Source organism: Cryphonectria parasitica (assembly GCF_011745365.1).
Source record: "Cryphonectria parasitica EP155 unplaced genomic scaffold M406scaffold_5, whole genome shotgun sequence".
Classification (NCBI taxonomy): domain Eukaryota; kingdom Fungi; phylum Ascomycota; class Sordariomycetes; order Diaporthales; family Cryphonectriaceae; genus Cryphonectria; species Cryphonectria parasitica.
This window is the reverse complement of record NW_024468913.1, coordinates 1,982,116-2,001,710: the sequence shown is the minus strand read 5'-3', so window position 1 is coordinate 2,001,710 and position 19,595 is coordinate 1,982,116. Positions and strand designations below refer to the sequence as shown.

Genomic DNA, 19,595 nt, shown 5'->3' with positions numbered 1-19,595 from the left:
GTCCCTCGTCGACCGTGGTTGAGGAGATTCACTGAGCCAAGCCCTTGTTCGCCATTCCTCGTGATCGCGGGTTGGGCCAAGGTCGCCGTGATAAACCCAATCAAGCACGGGCACGCGGCCAAGATGGGTGGCTTCTGAAACACAGCCTTGTGCCGCCGCCTCCGCCTTGCCCATATCCTGGTGTCAGGTTTGCCTACAGCCTTTGTTCGATCGACCCCCCCCCCCTCCCCACTCTCCTGGGTGGAGGAGAGGGTTCCACCTCTAGTGAACCACATGATGGAAAGGGAGGGGCGTATGGCAACGCAATCAATCCGATGTACCTGTACTGCTGGACAGGCAACGCCCCGCCCCGGCTTTTCCCATCCCACGTTTGACTTCATCATACATAAACGCCTCAAGTGTCGATCTTTCCATCACACCGCCCAGTCGGGTCAGCGTTGGGATGAAAAGAAAAAGATGAGCATGATGATCAGGCTGGCAAAGGCGGCCGTCCACACCGAAACACGTAGTCTGATTGGGATCTTCTTTTCCCCGCCAGACCCCTTTCAAGCCACGATCCGCAAAGCACATGTTGGTAGATCAAGATAGATTAACTAAATACGATAAAAACCAGAAATTAGGTAGACAGTATCTGTACCATAATATAGTATGCATTAGCACTACTATATAGTGGTAATTTTTTATGCCTGCCTGCCTAACGTGGGGCCCTGGGTAAGCGAGTCGATCTTCTCTGGTGGATCACTGTATGTACTTCCGTAAAGCCCCACGACATGCATTGATTGTGTGGTGTGATAGTTATGTGGGATGTGTGACATGACCAGAGTTGGGTAGTTGGGGACTTTGTTTCGAACAGACAAACGGCATAAGGACAAGCTCCGAGGCTACCGGAAAGAGCTATACGCACCTAAAGTCCCGGCGCCGCATGCCGGGCGGTGGTTGAGCGCCTCGTCCTCTCGCTGGGGATTGCTTGCTTGCTTCCTTTGCCTGTCTCGGAACGGTGGTCAAAAGAAAGGTTTTCTAGTACCCTGCGTTTACTACTTATGCATGCATCTCGATCTCGTTTCCTTCCTTGTTTGTAAATTTTTTTTTCTTTTCTTTTCTTTTTTTTTTTACCTTTAAAGGACACTATTCATAGGCACCAGGGACAGCCTGGCAAGGTTCTCGTCAAGCAAAGTCAACTTACTATGGCACTACGAGAAGTTATTCTTGTTTACCCCCCACGGCTTCATCCTTGGCACGGCACAAGAAAGAACAAGAAGGACAAGAAAAACCCCGTCACGGGATCCGTGTGTTCCTCTGTTTTCCGCCCTCTTTCGGGTTACTGGAATGGTTCGATCCTTGGCAACTTTGTTTGATCACGCTCGGCGTCGGAGGGGGGATGGAGGGGGAAATGGTACATGTTCACGATGTACCTGTTGATCTCCCTCCCTTCCCCCCCCCCTCTTCTTTAGGCTCCTATGCATGCGCTGGGTGTGTGGAATGTCAGATGGTTGTAGTGCCCACGGCGGCCCATGATTTTCGTGACGCATTGTCTGTGTGTGGTTGGAAAAAGATCAAACCGTCTTGCCGCCCTCGATCCACTTTGTCTCGGGCGGATCATGGTCGGTCATTGTCCCCCTTGCACACCGACCATCGACGGAGGGATCTGAATCATTGCGCCATTTCTAACCGTTTCTCTGCGCCGAGAGCGAGAGACAATGAGGGGTGTTGCGCGTAAGTGTGTGCGCGTGTACTGCGGGTGGGTGTGTCAATGATGAGTTGGATGGATTGCCTCAAGGTGGAACACACACAAACACACACACACACACACACACACACAGAGAGAGAGAGAGAGAGAGAGAGAGAGAAAAGAGATCTGCACACGGATCAGATGCAAGAATACCCCGCAGTGGTGGTAGTAAGCCGCCAGATAGCAAGATTCGGGATTGCTCTTTCCACGTGGGATACTCCGGGTCGAAGGAGACGTAGACCACCTGGATGGAAGGAAGGAAGGACTCAGGGTGGGCAGGATCCAGCACAGCTAGCTTTGACGCGCACAACGCATGATGCATCATTACTTGCTTTTGTTGTTGTTGTTGTTGTTGTTGTTGTTGTTGTTGTTGTTGTTGTTGTTGCTGCTACTGTTGCTGCATGCATGCATGCAGTATGTGCGTGTGCGTGTGCGTGTGCGTGCATGTGCATATATGGATGCATGCCTAGAGATAGCATGGTATCATAGTAGATTTCCTCACCACATCACAGCGTGGGGAACATGGATGGGAAGCAAGCAGAAGCACGTCAGGCCAACACACATGCATGCACAACTTCAGTGGGTCTCGCTCCTTCCACCCCTCCTCCTCGTGCTCCTCCATCCCGCTGTCCGACAAGACCCGATGAGACGGACAAAGGTGTGCGCGCCCGGTTCACCGAAGAAGACCGCGATGCCGGCTCACCAAAGACTTACAGTGGTAGAGGCAAGCGTGGCAGGCCCACCACCAACACTAACACTAACACTAATAACATAACAGACTGACTAACTGACGGCTAGGACTTAACGTTCCGTATCCGTCTGTGGGCAAGCAGGCACAACATACAGAGCAAGTTTATTCCATGAGTCCCCTCACTTTTAAGACTTCCTCGGATCCTAATCTGCGTTGGTATCGTATCCTCAACCCGCTACAGCCACAGTCGTGACGTTTAATGTGAGTCCTTGACAACCTTTCTTTCCTTCTTTCTAATTTCTAGATGGCGGGCAAAAAGTGGCATCTGACGCTTGACATGAAATGAAGTCACTGCCTCCCTCCTCCCCTACCACGCGTGCGATGGGGCCAAAAGTAAAGTAGCCGATACTCCGATCTATTCAGCGGCCGGCCGCCCTGGCCTGTTCCTGATCCTGATCCTGTCCTATTCCCTGGTTGCTTCCCTCCCAACCTCCCCCAGCCCGCCCGCCCGCCGCTGGCTCAGTCTGCATTTCAGCTGGGAGCAATATTATTGAACCTCCGCTTACGCCACAACCTGATTTGGCTTTGACGACATGGGAGATGTGTCGTAGTAAGCCCATGTTATGGATGAAAGAACTGTGTTATTGTACTTACCCTTCGTCCGTTGTTGTTGTGCCCTCCCGCCCCCCCAAACATGAGAGTGCTCTTCAGCTGGGTGTGAAACAGAGATCCCTGGTTGATGAGCGCTGAAAATCAGTAGCGGTTGCGGCGTGTTCATTGTTGATAGGAGCTGCTCGCTGCTTGCTGCTCACTACCGCATGCAGGTCCCAGCTCAGATGATGACAAAACAAGAGATAAAGAGTGGGATCGTTTGGGGGGGGGGGGACCTGACCCACGGTTACCCTTCGATTTCAAGCCCCCTCACGAACTCACAGACTTTAGCATGGTACCTGGCGAGGCTCGGGGCGGTACATGGTCGAAGTGTAACCCTCCCAGCTATGGTTACTTCACAACTCTATACATGCATGCGAGAAAGTTGCCGCTGGTCCGTGACATCTTGGCCCCTTCCTCTCCACCACCCCCCCCCGGTCACTGTCCTCATCTGCAGGTTAGGTGGTCTGTGTGTTTTTTTGTGTTTGCGGCTGCGGCGTAGCAGCTGAGTAGAAAGAAGCAACCCTCTTCATCCTCCTCCTGGAGATTCTGATGGGCGGAGGGGGGGGGGGGGCCATACGCTGCGTTATACGGCGCGGGTGTTCATTCGCCGAGACTGAATGCACGTGCTGACGGTGATGCGGTTATGCTATGCTTGCACTGGTGGTTTTCTTCTTCCTTCTCTTTCTTTTCAAGTAAATCTTGCGATGCTTGCTGCCCTTGTCACAAAATGACCGTCACGAGATGATAGAAAATAGATTAAACAGAAGAACCCCAAAGCAGGTAGATAGACAGCCCTGTGCGCGTCATACAGAAATCATAGTGGCAATCCCGTGACCCATACGCTGCGGCGCCCTCTCGTAACATCATAATTTCGTATGTTGCCAGTAAAGAAAAAGTGGTCAAGTGACGCGACAAGATACGAGAACAGACGGCAAAGCCCCAGCGTCCGAGCGGCGACCACCACTACGGCCGCAAGAACAGATCTCTTTTCTCTCTTGATCTTGCTCTTGGTGCTGTGGAGTTTTGGGACATCTCGCAAACCCCAGCGGCGCAATCGAAATTGATTGTTCAATAGATTGGATCTCCAAACCTTAAGCGAGAACGCACGGAGACAATCGCAACAGTGGTTCGAATACTGTACCGGAGGTGGGGGGGGGAGACAAAACAGCGACATACCCATAAGACATTACAGCATCGTACCCACGACACTCTTGTCTGGTTTCAATGGTTTTTCCTTTTGTGGAAGTCGGAATCTCCATTCGATTTTGACAGCCGAGTTGGGGCCTGGTGGTTCGTTCACATGTTGTTCCCCATAGCAGAATTGAAACACACACAAACCCCCCTGTTTCTTCTTCCCTTTGAGTGAGAAGACGGTCCGGACAAATTTTCGTTGTAGCATGTATGTATCTGCGAGGCATTACGCAAAGGTTTCATAGTCGCCTGTTTATCGTTTGCTATTCTCTACATTATCTCCTTCATTTCCTTGTTTTTACACGAACGACGGGGGTTGCTGTGTGTATGTTCAGCCCCGACGGAGCCGACCTGACCCTTTCGCAAGGTGATAATGAATGGGGACGAACGAGGGTGGTTGGTTGAAAGGGGGGGGGGGGGTAACAAACAATATGTCGGATAGTTTCATTCAATTAAGCAATCAATCAACCCGCGACGCGAGGGTTGCCCTTCAGGGTCAGCAGGTCAGACTGGCAGCCTATGCCGATTAGCCAACCAGAAGAAGGAGACAGGATGAAGCGGGCGCCCGTCGTAGCAAGGTAGTTGTTTTGATTGCTTGATTGACTTTCAGGGGTGAAAGGGTTGTCTTCTTCCTTTTTGTTTCGCCCACCATATCGATGCGTACTATGGTCAGCCCTTGAGGGCGCAGAACCCTGCCCTCCACGTGGGATCAGCAACTTGTGGCTTGCGCGACAACCACTTGGACACACACACACACACACACACCAACCAATCAAAACCACATTAGCCTGGGCTATAGGAGTCCTCCCTCTAGGGCTCCCTCCTCACCTCCCATGCCCCTCCCCCCATAGCGCGGTGTCATTAAACGGATGGATCGAATCGCGTTGACAGCTCAGCTTGCCTTGCTCGCTCGAACCGTTTCAAAACGGGAAGGGGGTCTAGGCCTCTTTGCTGTCTGATGATTGGCTGAAGAACGGGAGGAAAAGAGAGGGAGAATAGAGAGGGTCAGAGGGAAAAGCCACGCGGAAAGTCCGGGTCTGCGCTTTGGTGGCTGAAGAGGTATCTCATCTCGTTTACCCACTACCCACTACGGCGGCGGCCGCAACTTTGGCTTGGGTGGCTTGGTTCTCTTGGATGACTACAAGTAGCTAGCCGGCAACTAAGAATGTACTTTACCAAGTCACGACGGCAGTAGTCCGAAATTTTGCCATGGGATCGAAGAGGAGGACAGGGAGAAGAGAAATGACATGAATGTATGAACTAAAAAAGAAGACAGGAAAAAGCCGGCCGTGTCTGCCGACGAAGGAGCCACGTCGTTCTGGCTGGCGGAGGATGCTAAACCGTAGACCCAGAGCTGGAGATGAACATCGAACTCATCCTGTCAGCAGCAAATTGCGGCGGGCGACTGGGGCGGCTGACACATGATGCAGTCATAATATGCTGCCGCTGCCATGGGGCGGGCGGGGCGTTGCATACATGATGCAATTTTTAGGGCGCTGAATTGTAACAAGAAGAAGGGAAATGGGCTAAATGGGGCGGGGGAAAAGAAGAAGGAACAGAAAGAGAGGGAAAAGATTGCGAATGCCGATGTAGCAATGACGTGTCTGGTCTGTCAAAACCTGTAAGCTCGACCCAGCGTGCGAACAGACGGTGGGAGGGTTGTTGGGGATCCGCAGTGATATGACAACCGGTGAACAATGTTTTGCGTTGAGGGAAGTGGAGGGGGAGAAATGTCACATCGGGATCCTCCTTCGTGGGTAAGGCAAGTAAGAAAGTTTTTTTTTTCTTTTTCTATTTCGGAATCAAAAATCAAAAATAATTTTCTTCACGGAAAGTAACCGAAGATTGAGCGCGTCTAAACGATGACAGCGTTACAATTTGCTAAAGATTAACAGTTTAGTAGATCCGGCGGTGAAGGCGGTGAGGGAAAACTCGGTTTCGGATTCATTCTTGCTTTGTTTTTTTTTTGGTCTATCACGTTTTTGATTTTTCGGTTTTTTTTTATTTTTAATCGTCTACTTGGTCGGGCACCAAGATCGTGTAAGCCTCGGGCAAAACCCACAACGGGTCAGAGAGTAGAAGAAAGAAGAAAAAAAACCCCACTTCCTTCGAGAAGGTCAAGGAAATCTTCGCCGAACGAGCAATCACACGTGGGTGGGCCCCCAGCGGGAGATCTGCTAGGATCTAGGGCATAGTAGCCAACGAAAGAAAACAGAAGGACAGAGGGGGGGGGGAGCACGATGGACGGGGCTGTAACTGCAGGCGTGCCCTTTTTTCTGCCAGGGATCAACCAACCAAAACGCAGCCTAGGCAGGCAGCCAAGTGCTTCTTGTAGCAAGACTGCAGTAGCCGGGGTGATCAACATGGCTTGATGCAGTCATGAGCCACGTCTGTTCCTCGTCAGATGACCTCGTTTTTCTTGGGATTTGGCAGGTTGGGACCAATGAGATGGAAGGAATTCTGTGGAGACTGCGCGGCGTATAATGAAAAGCGCACATAGTACTATGTATTGCTCGTCCGCCATTTGCGGGATGGTACTCTGAATACTATGCTACGCCGTCCGAACTTCTACCGTACATACCCACGATTCTATGGTAGAAGGATCATTTCAAGTTCCTAGTAGATGGTCCGTGATTCCATGCATGTGCTTTCTCGACCAGGGCGGAGGGGCAGAGGGCCAGGATAAGGTACCGTAGTATCAGGGTCCCCAGGTTGGATGGAGTTGATTATGAGCCAGGGCTGGGATATGATCTTGGCCCTCGTGATCACAACCACCCCACCGCATCCCCAACACGAAAAGCCCATGATAGTGAGGCAAAGGGAATAAGCCGGAAGAGACACCCTGGTCGGGAGATCACTCACGATTGATGACATTGTGATACAGTCAAGTGAACTGCCAGCTGAGTCAATGCACACGGTAAGTAGTAGTAACCCATAATAGTAGAAGGCATTTTTAATGGTCTGCGCTACCGAGGTGCCCTTCTCCTGCCTCTATTGGCTCTCCTCTTGACCGCCCTGATATATGACTCTGAAAACACCAGCGATCATAGCAACCCTTCCTCCCTTGAGACATGAGACACCTGTCAGAGAGGTGGATACTGAACATCTCACGGGTTGCGCCAAGGACCCTTTACCCTTGGCACGTCGTGAATTGTGAATTTTCGTAATGGACGTTGCCCGATGCCAGAGACAGATGGGTGGATGGACGGATAGAATAGGATAGTCTCACACACCACACACACACACACACACACACATACCCTGACATTTCGGTCCCAGACAGCCCAAGTGCGACAAGCTCGCATGGTCCCGATGTTTCATTCCCCTCTGCTGTCAAGTAACCCGTGAAGCCCGAAGCCCGTGCCTTCTCGCTCGGCTAACGCGCAAGACAGAGATAGACTTACAAATGGTCCTGCCGATCGGAGGATATGGTCCCTTGTGATCTCTTGCTTTGCAGGATTGCAAAAGTGCCCTTATCACAGCCCACAGTTTTTTATCCATGGGTTGTCGCGGGGCAACGAGCACAGGGTATGGAGCGTGTGTGTGTGCGTGTGTGTACCATGTATGTGTGGATGTGGGCATGGTGGATGACTCCATAGTGCTGCTGACGGTGACGGGATGGGACTACATAGTACCAAGGTGAGAAGTACTTGTGGATGTTGTACACATAGTACTCATCCTTTTTTTGGGTGCCTACGATATGTAAGCGGGAGGGCGTGCGACGATGCCCATCTTTTTATGGGTCGGTATTGTGTGGCTTGGGTTTTGGGCTTGAGTGGGTTTTTTTTTTTTTTTTTTTTTTTTGCTTCTCTTTTTTTTCAATGGTTTACCGTGGGACCCTTATGATTGTCACAGGTGACTCTTCAGGGTCTTGCTGGGTCGGAGTTGGCGATGACAATTTTTGACCAGAAGTGGGTTTTGGACGGGTTTTGCGGAAATGAGCCAAGATGCGGTGGATTCACGTCTTGTCTCTCTACGCGACCGACTGACTCTCTCTCAGCCTTGTGTCATGTGAACTCCGGCCTTACGGGATTTGCTTAGTCAGTCAACACATCGGACTAAAAGAAGTAAAGGTTCCAAGCCCTCGGGTCGTGCATGTGCTGGGCAGCATGGCGACCAGCATTCATACACACAGCTCGCCACCTGATTCCTCCCCCCCTCCCTGCCCCTCCCTATCTCCAAATTCCCCCTCCCCTCAGTGTCAAAAAAGGTCCTACCACACTCCTACAATACACCTTCCATATTAGGCCTGGCCCTCGACAAATCTCACGATCCCTTGCAGAGAGTCCCGCGGTCCAGAGTGGCCGTTGGTGGTGATGGTGGTGGTCCAAGCACGCTGGCTGGCTGGCTGGGTGAATGAATGGATGGATGGCGACATCCGGTACCACCATCAAGCTGCATAGTACCATAGTAATCACAACAACAACAGCATCATGCTCGCTTCGGCGGGCTGAAACGCCAGCACCACATGTGCTGTAACGAGCTGTTCGTGGGGTGACCAGTCAATTTGCTGTTGCTGCTGACGATCCACTCTGCCCCGGCCGTTCCATCATCTGATTGAGGGAAGACAGCGCTTTTCCCCACGACAGCACAGTGAGCCCTAGCCATGTTGTATATTGCTCCTCCTCTTCCTTCCTTCGTGTTTGTGTGTTGTTGGCCCGGTCCCAAGTCTCAGCCGAATTCGGTTGCGGGCAGTACTAGTATCGGGAGCAGGGGTTGTTGCAAAGTGACCTCGTCTCAAGCTGTGGCACCTGAAATCCGTCAAGCAAGCGAGAGTCGGGACTCGCTTGTGCCGTCTGTCATATGACCTACACAAGTACCTGGGTTTCGCTTCTTTACAGCGTTCCGCCTCATCTTCACTCCCTCATCTTGAAGACCAACAAAACGAGAAAAACAAGGGGCGGGAGGGGGAAAAAGAAAAGAAAAAGAAAAAGGCATGACTCGGATCGCACAGATGGCGCTCGATAGAGGAGTTCGGATGGGAAAACACCAACCTGTACCACGACTTTTTCCCCCACCGGAGGGCGGTCTGTCTGATCGCGATCTCGTACAACCCGCTGTGGCACATACTTCCCTCCACTGTGTCACAGTGGTAGCAGTATAGTGCAGTTATGGCAAGATGGTTTCGGCCGTGGGCGTTCCACCTCTTTCGTTCCTCGCACATTTGGAACCTTGCATGGTCCGTGGCGCGGGTTTCGGTGATAAATCTGCTGTTGTGATGACCATGACAAGGACTTACAGCACACATAATGTACGATAGCGCATGATCTATGTACTTGCTTCTTACACAGTATAGTGGAAAAGGTGGGCGCGGCTGCCGCTCGCCCTGCTCAGGATTCCCGCACTAGCGGTTTTGTTCTCTCTACTGAACACGATTTATCAGCAGTTGGGCAGGCTGAGCTCGCAGCCCTCTCCATCTCTTTTCTCTCTATGACCTACCCTGCTGTTGAACAATACAACGTATGAATTATACATTATGAGGGCACTTGTCTGGGTGGATGGTGGTAAGACATTATCGCGGAGTCTGGCCTGCCGTCTTACTCAGCCCGTGTTGTACAAGCGGGCAGCCACACACATACACACGCACCAGGAATCAACGAAGCAGAGGAAATGGCTGGCAATTTGTCTTCATTTTTTTTCTTTTCTTTCTCTCTCTGTGTTGCTGTCCATCTTGTACACACATTTCCCCAACATCCACACAAATAAAATGTCAGACACAAGGGAGAACAAAGGGCCCCCGCCATGGCCATCTTTAGCTTAGCTACGGCTTACTGACTTAGCTCAAACAGCTCATACAAAAACTAGGGGTTGACTGCGTGAGACTTGACCCACGCAAAACGACAAAGCTGCAAGGCACCGCCGCTTCAGTGGGGTCGATGCGCCCTGCGGTCCTTTCAGCTGCTCTTATTTTCTCTCTCTTTACTGCTGCTCCTGCATGGCCCTACCCTTGCCTCGTGGGTCTCCACTGTGTCTTTTTGCGTCTCTTGTCGTTTCTCACAACATCGATAAGGTGTATTTTTCAGCAGTGGCCGTGCAGACCTGGGGAAAGCGGAGCCTCGGGGTCCTCTGAGGAGGCGGGGGTAAGAAGAATACTACCTTGGAGACGAAAATCTTACTCACCATGTACTATGTAGCCGTCTTGGCCCTCCCGCCAAGAAGCTGACCGTGCATTATCATCATGCAGTAGATTCTCGATATAGTGTGGGACGCACAGACGTATTCCAGAGGAGGAGGAGAAGGGGCATCAAAACAAAAGAGGGAAACATATTGCGCACATCAACTTGGCATATATCATCATCATCATCATCATCATCATCATCACCACCATGACGATTAACCCTATCTAACATGATGCACCACAGTATCTACCACAGTAGCAACCGCAAACCGCCATATGCGGTTAGCATAAACAGCTGAACGAACGTGGCTGAAGGTCTTAGTCTGCGAGATTTGAGGGGGGGGGGGCCGGTTTGCTTGTCGCTGATCTCTTTCGACGGCGGCATCGTCCACATGCCACACCACACCACAGCACCACACCACCCCCTCCCAGCGGCGGTGAGCAGCCACCGCTACGCCACCAGGGCAGGAAGTGTCAGAGTAGTACCAGGAAAAGCCTATCGAAGCCCCGACGAAGGCAAAATAGCACTTTTGTGTTTTTCTTCTATATGAATCAAGGCACGGCTTCTTCGGCATCGCGACAAAGTCTCAGCCGAAGAGGCGATGTGATGGCCCGGGAGCGAGAGCGACAGGCCTTTTGAGCAGATATTCCAACTAGGGTTGTAGCTCAAACTGAAAAAGATGAGAGAGGTAGAGAGTAACAATATGAGAGAAGGGAAAAAAAGATAAAATAAATTCAGAACTCAAAACATGCCGTAAACTCAAACGAACAGTTATGAAAAAAAAAAAGCTAACCATCACAACATGCTGGCGCGAACTCTATCCCTCATATTCCCTAGTACTGTAGATGTGAATATGCGCCTTGTCGCCCACGTACTTACAAGTAGGTTACGAATCTCAATCGTAAATGCAACCATGGACGGATGCCGAGAAGCAAGCCTGTCGAGCTTATATCGGCACTCTTTCGGTTCCTGTGACCGTACTACTACTAGGCTATGATACTACATTGCATCGCATGCCTGTGGGTAAAAGTAGATGGATGTCTTTGTTGGTCGTCGTGGGCGGGTTGGCTTGTGGAGAAGTCGAGGTCATCTGACGAGCGACAGGATCAGTTCATTACGTGCTGCTGTTACGAGCGCAACAAGATTAAACCCCAGTATCGGCGTCCTTTTTTTTTTTTTTTTTTTTTTTTTTTTTTTTTTGATAAGTGACAAGAGAGAGAGATGAAGAGAGACCATTGCTCAGCTACTGGCGTCCGCGATATGTCATTTCCGTTCGCGTCTGCGAAACGAACGGTACCGAGACAAGAACCAGTAGCCCTTGCCTCACTAAGTAAATTATAGTCATAAGTACTGTACCTAGCCCGAGACATACGGGGCGCCAGCCCAGATCATGGGACGCGATGCTGCAGGCACCGTCAGACCTAAGCAAGGGGGGAGGGAGAGGGGGGGGGGAGCCAAGGTTTCTCATAGTTTGTCCTTTGTCTGTCCACACACCACCCACGCGACAACGCATATGCACACGTCTTTGGCCGGCTTTGGGGGGTAAAAGGTTATCATGGTATTCTCCGATTTATTGTCTATGCCGAAACTTTCGCAGCTTCTTGCTCACAGGGGCGCCAAGACCTTGACTCATTTGTGTCCAGGAATAGCCTCAGCGCCACAGGGGATGACAGACCACTAGCTCCGATCTCTTGAAGGGTCAGCACCGACGTGTACGGATTGGGCTTGTGTACGTACATAATAGGTATATGTACGTGTGATGGTTTCTTTGAGGTGGTATGTTTGGTGTTGGTAACGGACCTGATAAGCCTGTTCCAAGCTGAGAGAGCGCGCCTCCCCCCCTCCTCACCCCCACAGGACCGTATACTCGTCGGTCCTGGGATTAAATTTAGATGGAAAAGATGTGCAGATGTACATCAGCGGGTCCTCTGTCTCCAAGAAAGAGAACAGAAGAAAAGAGACCACATAATAGAGATTAAATCATTTTTGGATCAATGCGCCCAAAGTCGTTCGTCGGTCACTTGAGGGTAGGTTCAGCCAAACGCTTTCGTGTCCGCCCTTGATGGCTCATTAAACCCCTGGCGATCTGCCTCAGGGTTATTTTTTTTTGGGCTCAGCGGGCACGGAGGTGTTGGTGGCCCCTGAAACCCCTGACTATCTTGGGGGAAGAGGGGGGGGGGAATGCAGGCGCTGTGCTATATTCCATTCATAGCACACTATAGCCGTAGCAAGATTAGTGGTGTTAGTGGCTGTTTATGGTACGAGGTAGACCAGTACAGTGGGGCAAATAGTGACAGAAAGAGAAAACGAGAGAGAGGACAAGGGCCTCGACCTGCTGTACGTGCACAAAGGTGGTATGGAGACTCGAGTCTGGGGAAGGCCTGAACGAGAGAGGAGAAAGAAAAGAAAGAATAGAAAAAAGGAAAGAAAGAAAAAGAAAAACGAAATGAGAGGCTCGTAGCAGAAACCCACCATGAACCCTGACTTGCACCGGATTTAACAACAAAACACCAAGGTTGAGGGGGGTTTTATTTTTTCCCCCCTTCATATGTTCTTGTATTATTTTCTTTCTATTCTCAAACACTACCCTCTAACCGCCTAAACTCCACGGACTTCCACGGCGAGACCGGTAGCACCGGAGTGCACGAAGAGATCTGGTCCTAAGCAGTGGACCGCAGTGGGGTACAAATCGTTCCATGGAAAATTCTATGGGTGGAGAGGTAGACCCGTCATCTGCTCAACACGCCAGGTTTCCCCAACCTCACGAAGAGGGAGAGAGGGTTGGGGCAGGGCCTGGGCTTGGGAGCCGCATCAGGATTGCGTCTCGAGATGTCACTGCGTACGTCTGTCTCTAATTCTGGCTCGTTTTCGTGCGGGAAAATTTGTGGGCTGGTCGGGCTTTGGGCTGGGGAGTTCCACACCGAAGATTTTTGGCAGCGGGAAGCGGTGACAAAGTCACGATGACGAATTGATGAGCATGTTCTCTTGCCCTTCCAGGCCCAGGGTCCAAGTTACAGACCTACACACAGTATCAATATATACCGTGTGTGGCACATGCTCTATCATGTGCTACTACTGCTACTAGTAAAGACTAGACAGCGTATGGAGAGAGTGTGTGGGAAGGGCAGGGCGACGATAGGATTACCATAATAGGATTCTTGGTGGTTGATCGATTGTGGTTGTACCGAAATGCCTGCCTGCTTTCGCTGGTGCCTCGTCCTCCTCTTTCTTGAATCCTAGGCGCCCGCCCGCCCACTCTTGAACACAGGCGGCGCGGGCTGAGGGTGCTTATGCAGGGAGGGCTGTTGATCACGGGCCACGAGGCTACACAACGACGGATCATAGCCCGATCGAGGCAGATGACAACCAAGACGTGAACTCTGGTTCCCGGCAGTGCGAGGGAGGGCGGGCGGCCGACCGCCACTCTTACGCGCAAGGCGATGCTTGCTTAGCAAAATTGGGGAAAAAGCCTGCCAGCCTTGAATCCTGTTTACAGAGATCAGTCCTCCACCGATAGGGAAAAAAAGGAAGAAGAAGAAAGAAAAAGAACTTTGGTACTGGCAGAACTAGAGGTGGATAGGGGAGAGGATACGCCAATGACTGCCGACGTACAGAGTCAACTTATCACCGCTCTTGATGTACAGTACCTGTATTTCGAGATTCCTGGGTGAGACGGGCTCGTCAGCAGCTCCTGTCCCCAGCCTCCAAATCCGTATTCTGTTTACTGTACTGGGTACCTTCATACACAGTCCATGGCGTCTCTGACAGTCAGGGAAGCGGGAACCGCATACAAGGCCAGGGCATGTGCAAGGCAGGAACAAGGACAAAAACAGGTCAGGTCAGGACTGGATTGGGGTCGTCCGTGGTTTTCGGTAATAACGAGAAATGGTGACATCCCATCATCTCAGGCCAGGGGGGGGGGTGGTGGCCCAAGTTGGGTTGAGGCATAGCGACCATGGGGCATGGCCTTATGTGGGCCATGATTGCTTGCCCTTGGCTCTTTTCTCTCTCTCTTGCTGGGGGGTCAGAGCACCCCAAGCACCCAAGGTGTTTCATTTGGAGGTACGTACCTCGAAGCCTCTCATACCCCTGCCCTGCCCTGCCACAACAGGCTGCCCATGCTATCACAATAGCGCCCTGGTATCACTACTGCCAGAGGAAAGCGGGTACCTCGTTTGCCCGCTACAGACCGAGCTGCGTCACCGCCCTTGCCCACCCCAGCTGGCCTGCTGGCCACATGGTACATGGCACTTCTTGCTGGCTTTTTTTTTTTTGTGTGTGTGTACTTTGTCCCATTTCCGTTCCTGAACCTGTTCCTGGCCCCATTCTAATCACGGTGAGACAAGGATGTGCGGCACACACCCTGCCATAACCCTACCCTGCCCGCCAAGATGATGCGGTACAAAGGTACAGACGCGAGAAGTACCTCGTGGCCCTCGTACCCGTACCGACCCCTCACCCCTGTCCGACGCCTTCTTGTCAAGTCCTGGCCTTCTCGAAGACGGGCCCGCCATCTTGAAATGGTTGACTCTGCGCAAGATTATATTTGACCTGGCCGCCCTCCCACCTTTCTGACTGTGGCCTTCTTGTCTCTCTGGTCATCATCATCATCATCATCAATCAGTCAAACAATCTTCTGGAAACATCAAACAAAATCTTCCACTACCTCTTCAAAACTTTCTCGTCCATCCACACACACACACACACACACACACACACACAACACATACCACACCTCACTTAGCCCTACCACTACTACCTCATACTCTCAAACTTGCCCCTTGGATAGCCTCGCCCACCTCTGCGAATCTATCACTTGTGTTAGCTACCACTACAATCTATCACAACAACAACAAACAACATCCACGCAATGGCCGCCTACAACAACATGGCTTCTCTCGAGCAGCGCCCGTCCAACCTGCCTCCCTGCCCTGGCCCCCCACCTAACAGGCCTCTGCCTGCTCTGCCCAAGAACAGCTAAGCGGTCTTTGGGGAGTAAGCAGCCACCCACCCACCACCACCTCACAAACCACGCGACGAATCCACACCTTATTTTTGGAATCGAGTTTTCTTCACAACAATGACCCGGCAAGCCGCACCACTGAGGAACGACCACTGCCGCGGCCGGATACGCAATCATTAGCACCTCGCCCCCCCCCCCTTCTTCTTTCCCCTCGCCGCTGTTACGCGACGAGGCTGGGGGCAGGATGATCTCGTCATCTGATCTGACACATACGCCCTCCCGGAATGGGGACACGGACAGCCTCGTGTTCGTCGGACGGAGCCGATGCACCCAAGGACGTGGATGGGACCACGCGATCTGTCGCGGCAGGACCTGACCTCTGGAGCAATCCTCTTCTTTCCGGGGTTCCACGACAGGACCTGCACGTCACCAGGACAAACAAGATAACAAGGGAAAATGGGATTGCAGCAGGCCGGCGCCACATCGAAGCATCAAAGGACCAATACAACCCAGCCTTTTTTTCACCTTCTCAACTACTACGCCCAGAACCAGCCCTCCTTGGGGGCCAACAGTGCTACATTACCCTCAGAGCCGGCTCCGACGGGTACGCACAACCTTTCCATCCAGAGTCTTGCCCGCATCGCGCTCGTCATTCGGGTCCGCTGGTGCGAAATCGCTCTTTGTATCACCACACCAAACGCAACGTCTACAACGCAACCGCACTTTTTTTTTTTTTTTTTTTTTTAATATACAACAAACCGGGAGAGCGGGGTTTCACGAACAATGGCCAGGTGGTTCTAGGCTCTACCCAGAACTCCTCGCTATTGCCCCTCTTCTTTTTTCTCTCTTATGTCATTACCTCTTTTTCTTTCTTTCGCATGTACTACCAACACAAATTAGCATTTACGGCGTCATCATTCATCAGAGAAGGAGGATAGCCGTCGATGATACCCACAGGAACAAGGGAGGCAAAAAAAGCAAATCGGATTGGGCTGGCTCACGAGCATTTTTTCCCCACACTTCTTTTTCATACACTTCCATCAATGAGAGATCAGTTACGAGAAAGTACGAGGCAAATGGGTTTTGGGTATCTTGGAGGGATAGGAGACGGAATTATCTACGAGAATCACATATACAATACATCTATCTGATGGCATTATTTTCCCACAACATCGTTTCCACGACCACCAATGCAATGCGTCAAGTGAAAAGAGGCTCCCACCTCGACAGCACACCAAGCTTTTTGTCCCCATTTTCTTGTTTCCTTTCTGACTCGTCCTTTTTTTTTTTTTTTTCCGCCTCAAGAGGAAAGTCATTTGTCGTATTAGTCTGATGGGTACAGTATGTAGGTCTGTCTACCCAAGTGGGCCGTCTGCATGCAGGCTTGCTTGGCTCTCTGGCCCTCTTCTTTTCTCCATCACAGCAAAACGGTCATGACAAGAGGCCGACTGCCTGGACGGCAAATCATCCAATTCGATTTTGTAATAATATTTTTTGTCACCATGTAACTCGTCCCCCTCTCAACGCCCCTCATCCCCCCCTCTCCACAGTGACTTCTTTCTCGCAATCTTACCCAATTCGCACGCCCGCATTAGATTCACACACAAGAGTAGATCGAAGCGGAAAATCCCACAGCACGTCGGACCAGCACACCTGGGCAGCGAGAAAAAGAAGACCCAATCCGCTTAATTTTCGGGCCCACAACCAAGGGTACGGTGTCTCTGTAGGTGTGGGTGTATTGTCTGTTTTCTGTTGTACATACAGGCTGTTGTGGTAACATCGTAGGAGGAGGAGGAGGAGGCCCGGCCTGGGGTGCTCGGCGGCAAGGAATGAGACGCTGTTTGGCGGCGAGGAGAGGACATGGCGGTGGGAGAACAACCCATGTACAAAAACAGTGCGCGCCAGGCGCCGGCAGCGCGCGTGATTGTACGCTCTGCGCCTGCCGCTGGTGCTGCCGCCGCCGCTGGGCTGGCCTGCAGACCTCCTTGCCCATCTTACTAGTATCATACTACATGGTTAACGGTGAGTATTGCCGGGGACTACGGCTGGCTCCTTGTTGCCTCGCCTTGCTGCCGACCGAGCGGCTTTTCGTCCGTTTTGAGCACTCGTGGTTCTGCCTCTATGGCTGCTGCTACTACTATTACTACTACCACTACCGCCACTACTGTTCGCTGCAGGGTCTTGTCTGTTCTGCAGCGAAGGAGGAGGAGGAGGAGGAGGAGAAAAGAGAGGAAGAGCAGGGGAGGGTCTCGGATTCGGCTGAGGCAGCCGGAGATCCTCCGTTTTTCCCCCCTCCCCCTGTCATAGAAATTTCCTATGGTTACATGATGATGTTTTCTATTTCGTACACGATCCTCCCCCCCCCCCCCTCTCTTCTATGTATCTATGTATCTTTGATCTTCTTCCTGCATGTGTATGTACGTGCAGGTATTTCGGGTGGTACGTGCGTGCAGAACGGCATCGCTCCCTGGTACGGGAAATGTGTAACCAGGGGCCTGCAGCGATCGCCTGACCGAGGCCTACGGAAGAAAACCGTACGATATGTACAGCGAATATTGCATCTTGCATCTGCATCATCCGGGATGCGAGGAAGAAAGAGCAAAACGTCCCCTGGAAAGGCGGAGAGGGGAACTGGGGGGGGGGGTGGCTCAACGGTCTGTGCCGCGCAACGTTATTACGAATACCGAATACATGCATCACGATCCATTTACTATCTCCTCTCTTTTGTCCCTCTCTGTCTATCCCAGTCAAAAAGGTAAAAGATATCAGGTATGAGGTGGGGGGACAACGGGAGGAATGATAATATGAGAAAATAATGATCTGTCTTTGGGGGGTGGGCGAAGGACCCTGGAAGAAGGGGGGGGGAGGTTTAGTTTCGTCCTTAGACGTGAAGAAAGAAAGGGAGTGGGAAGGAAAGAGATGTTTGCGAGCGAAGTGTCAAGCGAGATTTCCGCACGCTGGGCTGGCGATTCTGGCGTTGCCAGCGGGGTGGGCACGCTGACCGTCCATCGTCCTCGTCCTTCTCCTCCTCACCGAAAGCAGGGGGGAAAAAAACCCCCCAAAAAAAAAACAACCACGACGCAACCCCCGTCTCACCGATGGACTGAGTGGTCTCAAACGTCTTTTTTGAGAAAATTATTGAGGGTTTTTCCTTCTTAGCGAAATGGGGCTCTTCGGTACAGGGACCGAATTGGCCGCGGATTTGGCCGTCGGATATAATGGTCCAAAGGCTTACAGCAGGAAATATAGAGGAAAAGAGAGAGAAAAAGAGGGCTATATTGCCATATTATGGAGCAGAGGCGGGGGTCCATACATGTAACGTAGATGGGACGAGGCAGGGTAGGGGGGGGGGGGCGTGACAAGGGAGAAAGAGTACGCCATACAGGTACAGAGACACACACAGAGAGAAGAAAAAACATAGAAAGAGAGAGAGAAAGAGACATGCACAAGGTGGAGAGAAAAGTAGCGATGAGACTACTGGGGGGGGAGGAAGGGTCACGAGGCTCTTGAAAAGGCGTCATTTTGTCCGTGACATACATGCCACCGTGGTATTACATAGTGCTAGCCTCAGCTCGCGAATCGCAAGCGAGGTAGGCGCAGGTAAGTACAACTTCTGGCGGGGAGCACGGGGCGGTCTGTGATTTGAACCATGCTCAACGGTTTTTGGCACACGGTCGTTGTGAGAACGAGGCTGGCTGGCAGTGGAGAAAGAATATAGGACATGGGGTTTTGATAGACAACGAGGGGGAGAGAGAGGGGGGGGGGGTACTACTCTATAAAATACTTTGCACATATGTACATACAACAAGTGCACAAATAGATACTCAAGTGTAAGAGAGAGAGAGAGAGAGTGTGTGTACTATAGTATGAGTGTACAAGAGACAGCATGCATGTGTAAAATACCCACTTTTCTATTGGATTGCCTCGGCCGTCTGTCTAACTGATGGTGTTGTTTTTACTTTGCTCATGAGGACAAACACACACATACACACACACACACACACACACACACACACACACACACGAAGAAGACGACGGATGGTGCTGGCTTTGTTGTTGTGTGAGCAAATTATCATCCCTCATCGAGCCACATTTGCGCCCATCTTGACTGCGAAACATGAGACCTGGGACGTAAGTCTCATCTCATTGGTACAAGTTAGGTCTTATTTTTTTCTTCTTCATTCTATTCTTCATACACGTTTCGCTGACTGCATTGACCCACGCGACGATCCCGTGAGGATGAGGGAG

At 51.5% G+C, this 19,595-nt stretch overlaps 1 protein-coding gene across 1 annotated transcript; it reads right to left on the bottom strand.

Moving 5' to 3' along the window:
- Positions 1-1,664: 1,664 nt before the first annotated feature.
- On the bottom strand, positions 1,665-3,198 carry M406DRAFT_70866 (uncharacterized protein; the record flags this gene model as incomplete). Its single annotated transcript, XM_040925378.1, has 5 exons — positions 1,665-1,732; positions 1,883-2,117; positions 2,444-2,486; positions 2,518-2,548; positions 3,075-3,198. 5 exons carry the CDS (start codon positions 3,196-3,198, stop codon positions 1,665-1,667), a joined length of 501 nt encoding a protein of 166 aa, XP_040775563.1.
- Positions 3,199-19,595: the final 16,397 nt, after the last annotated feature.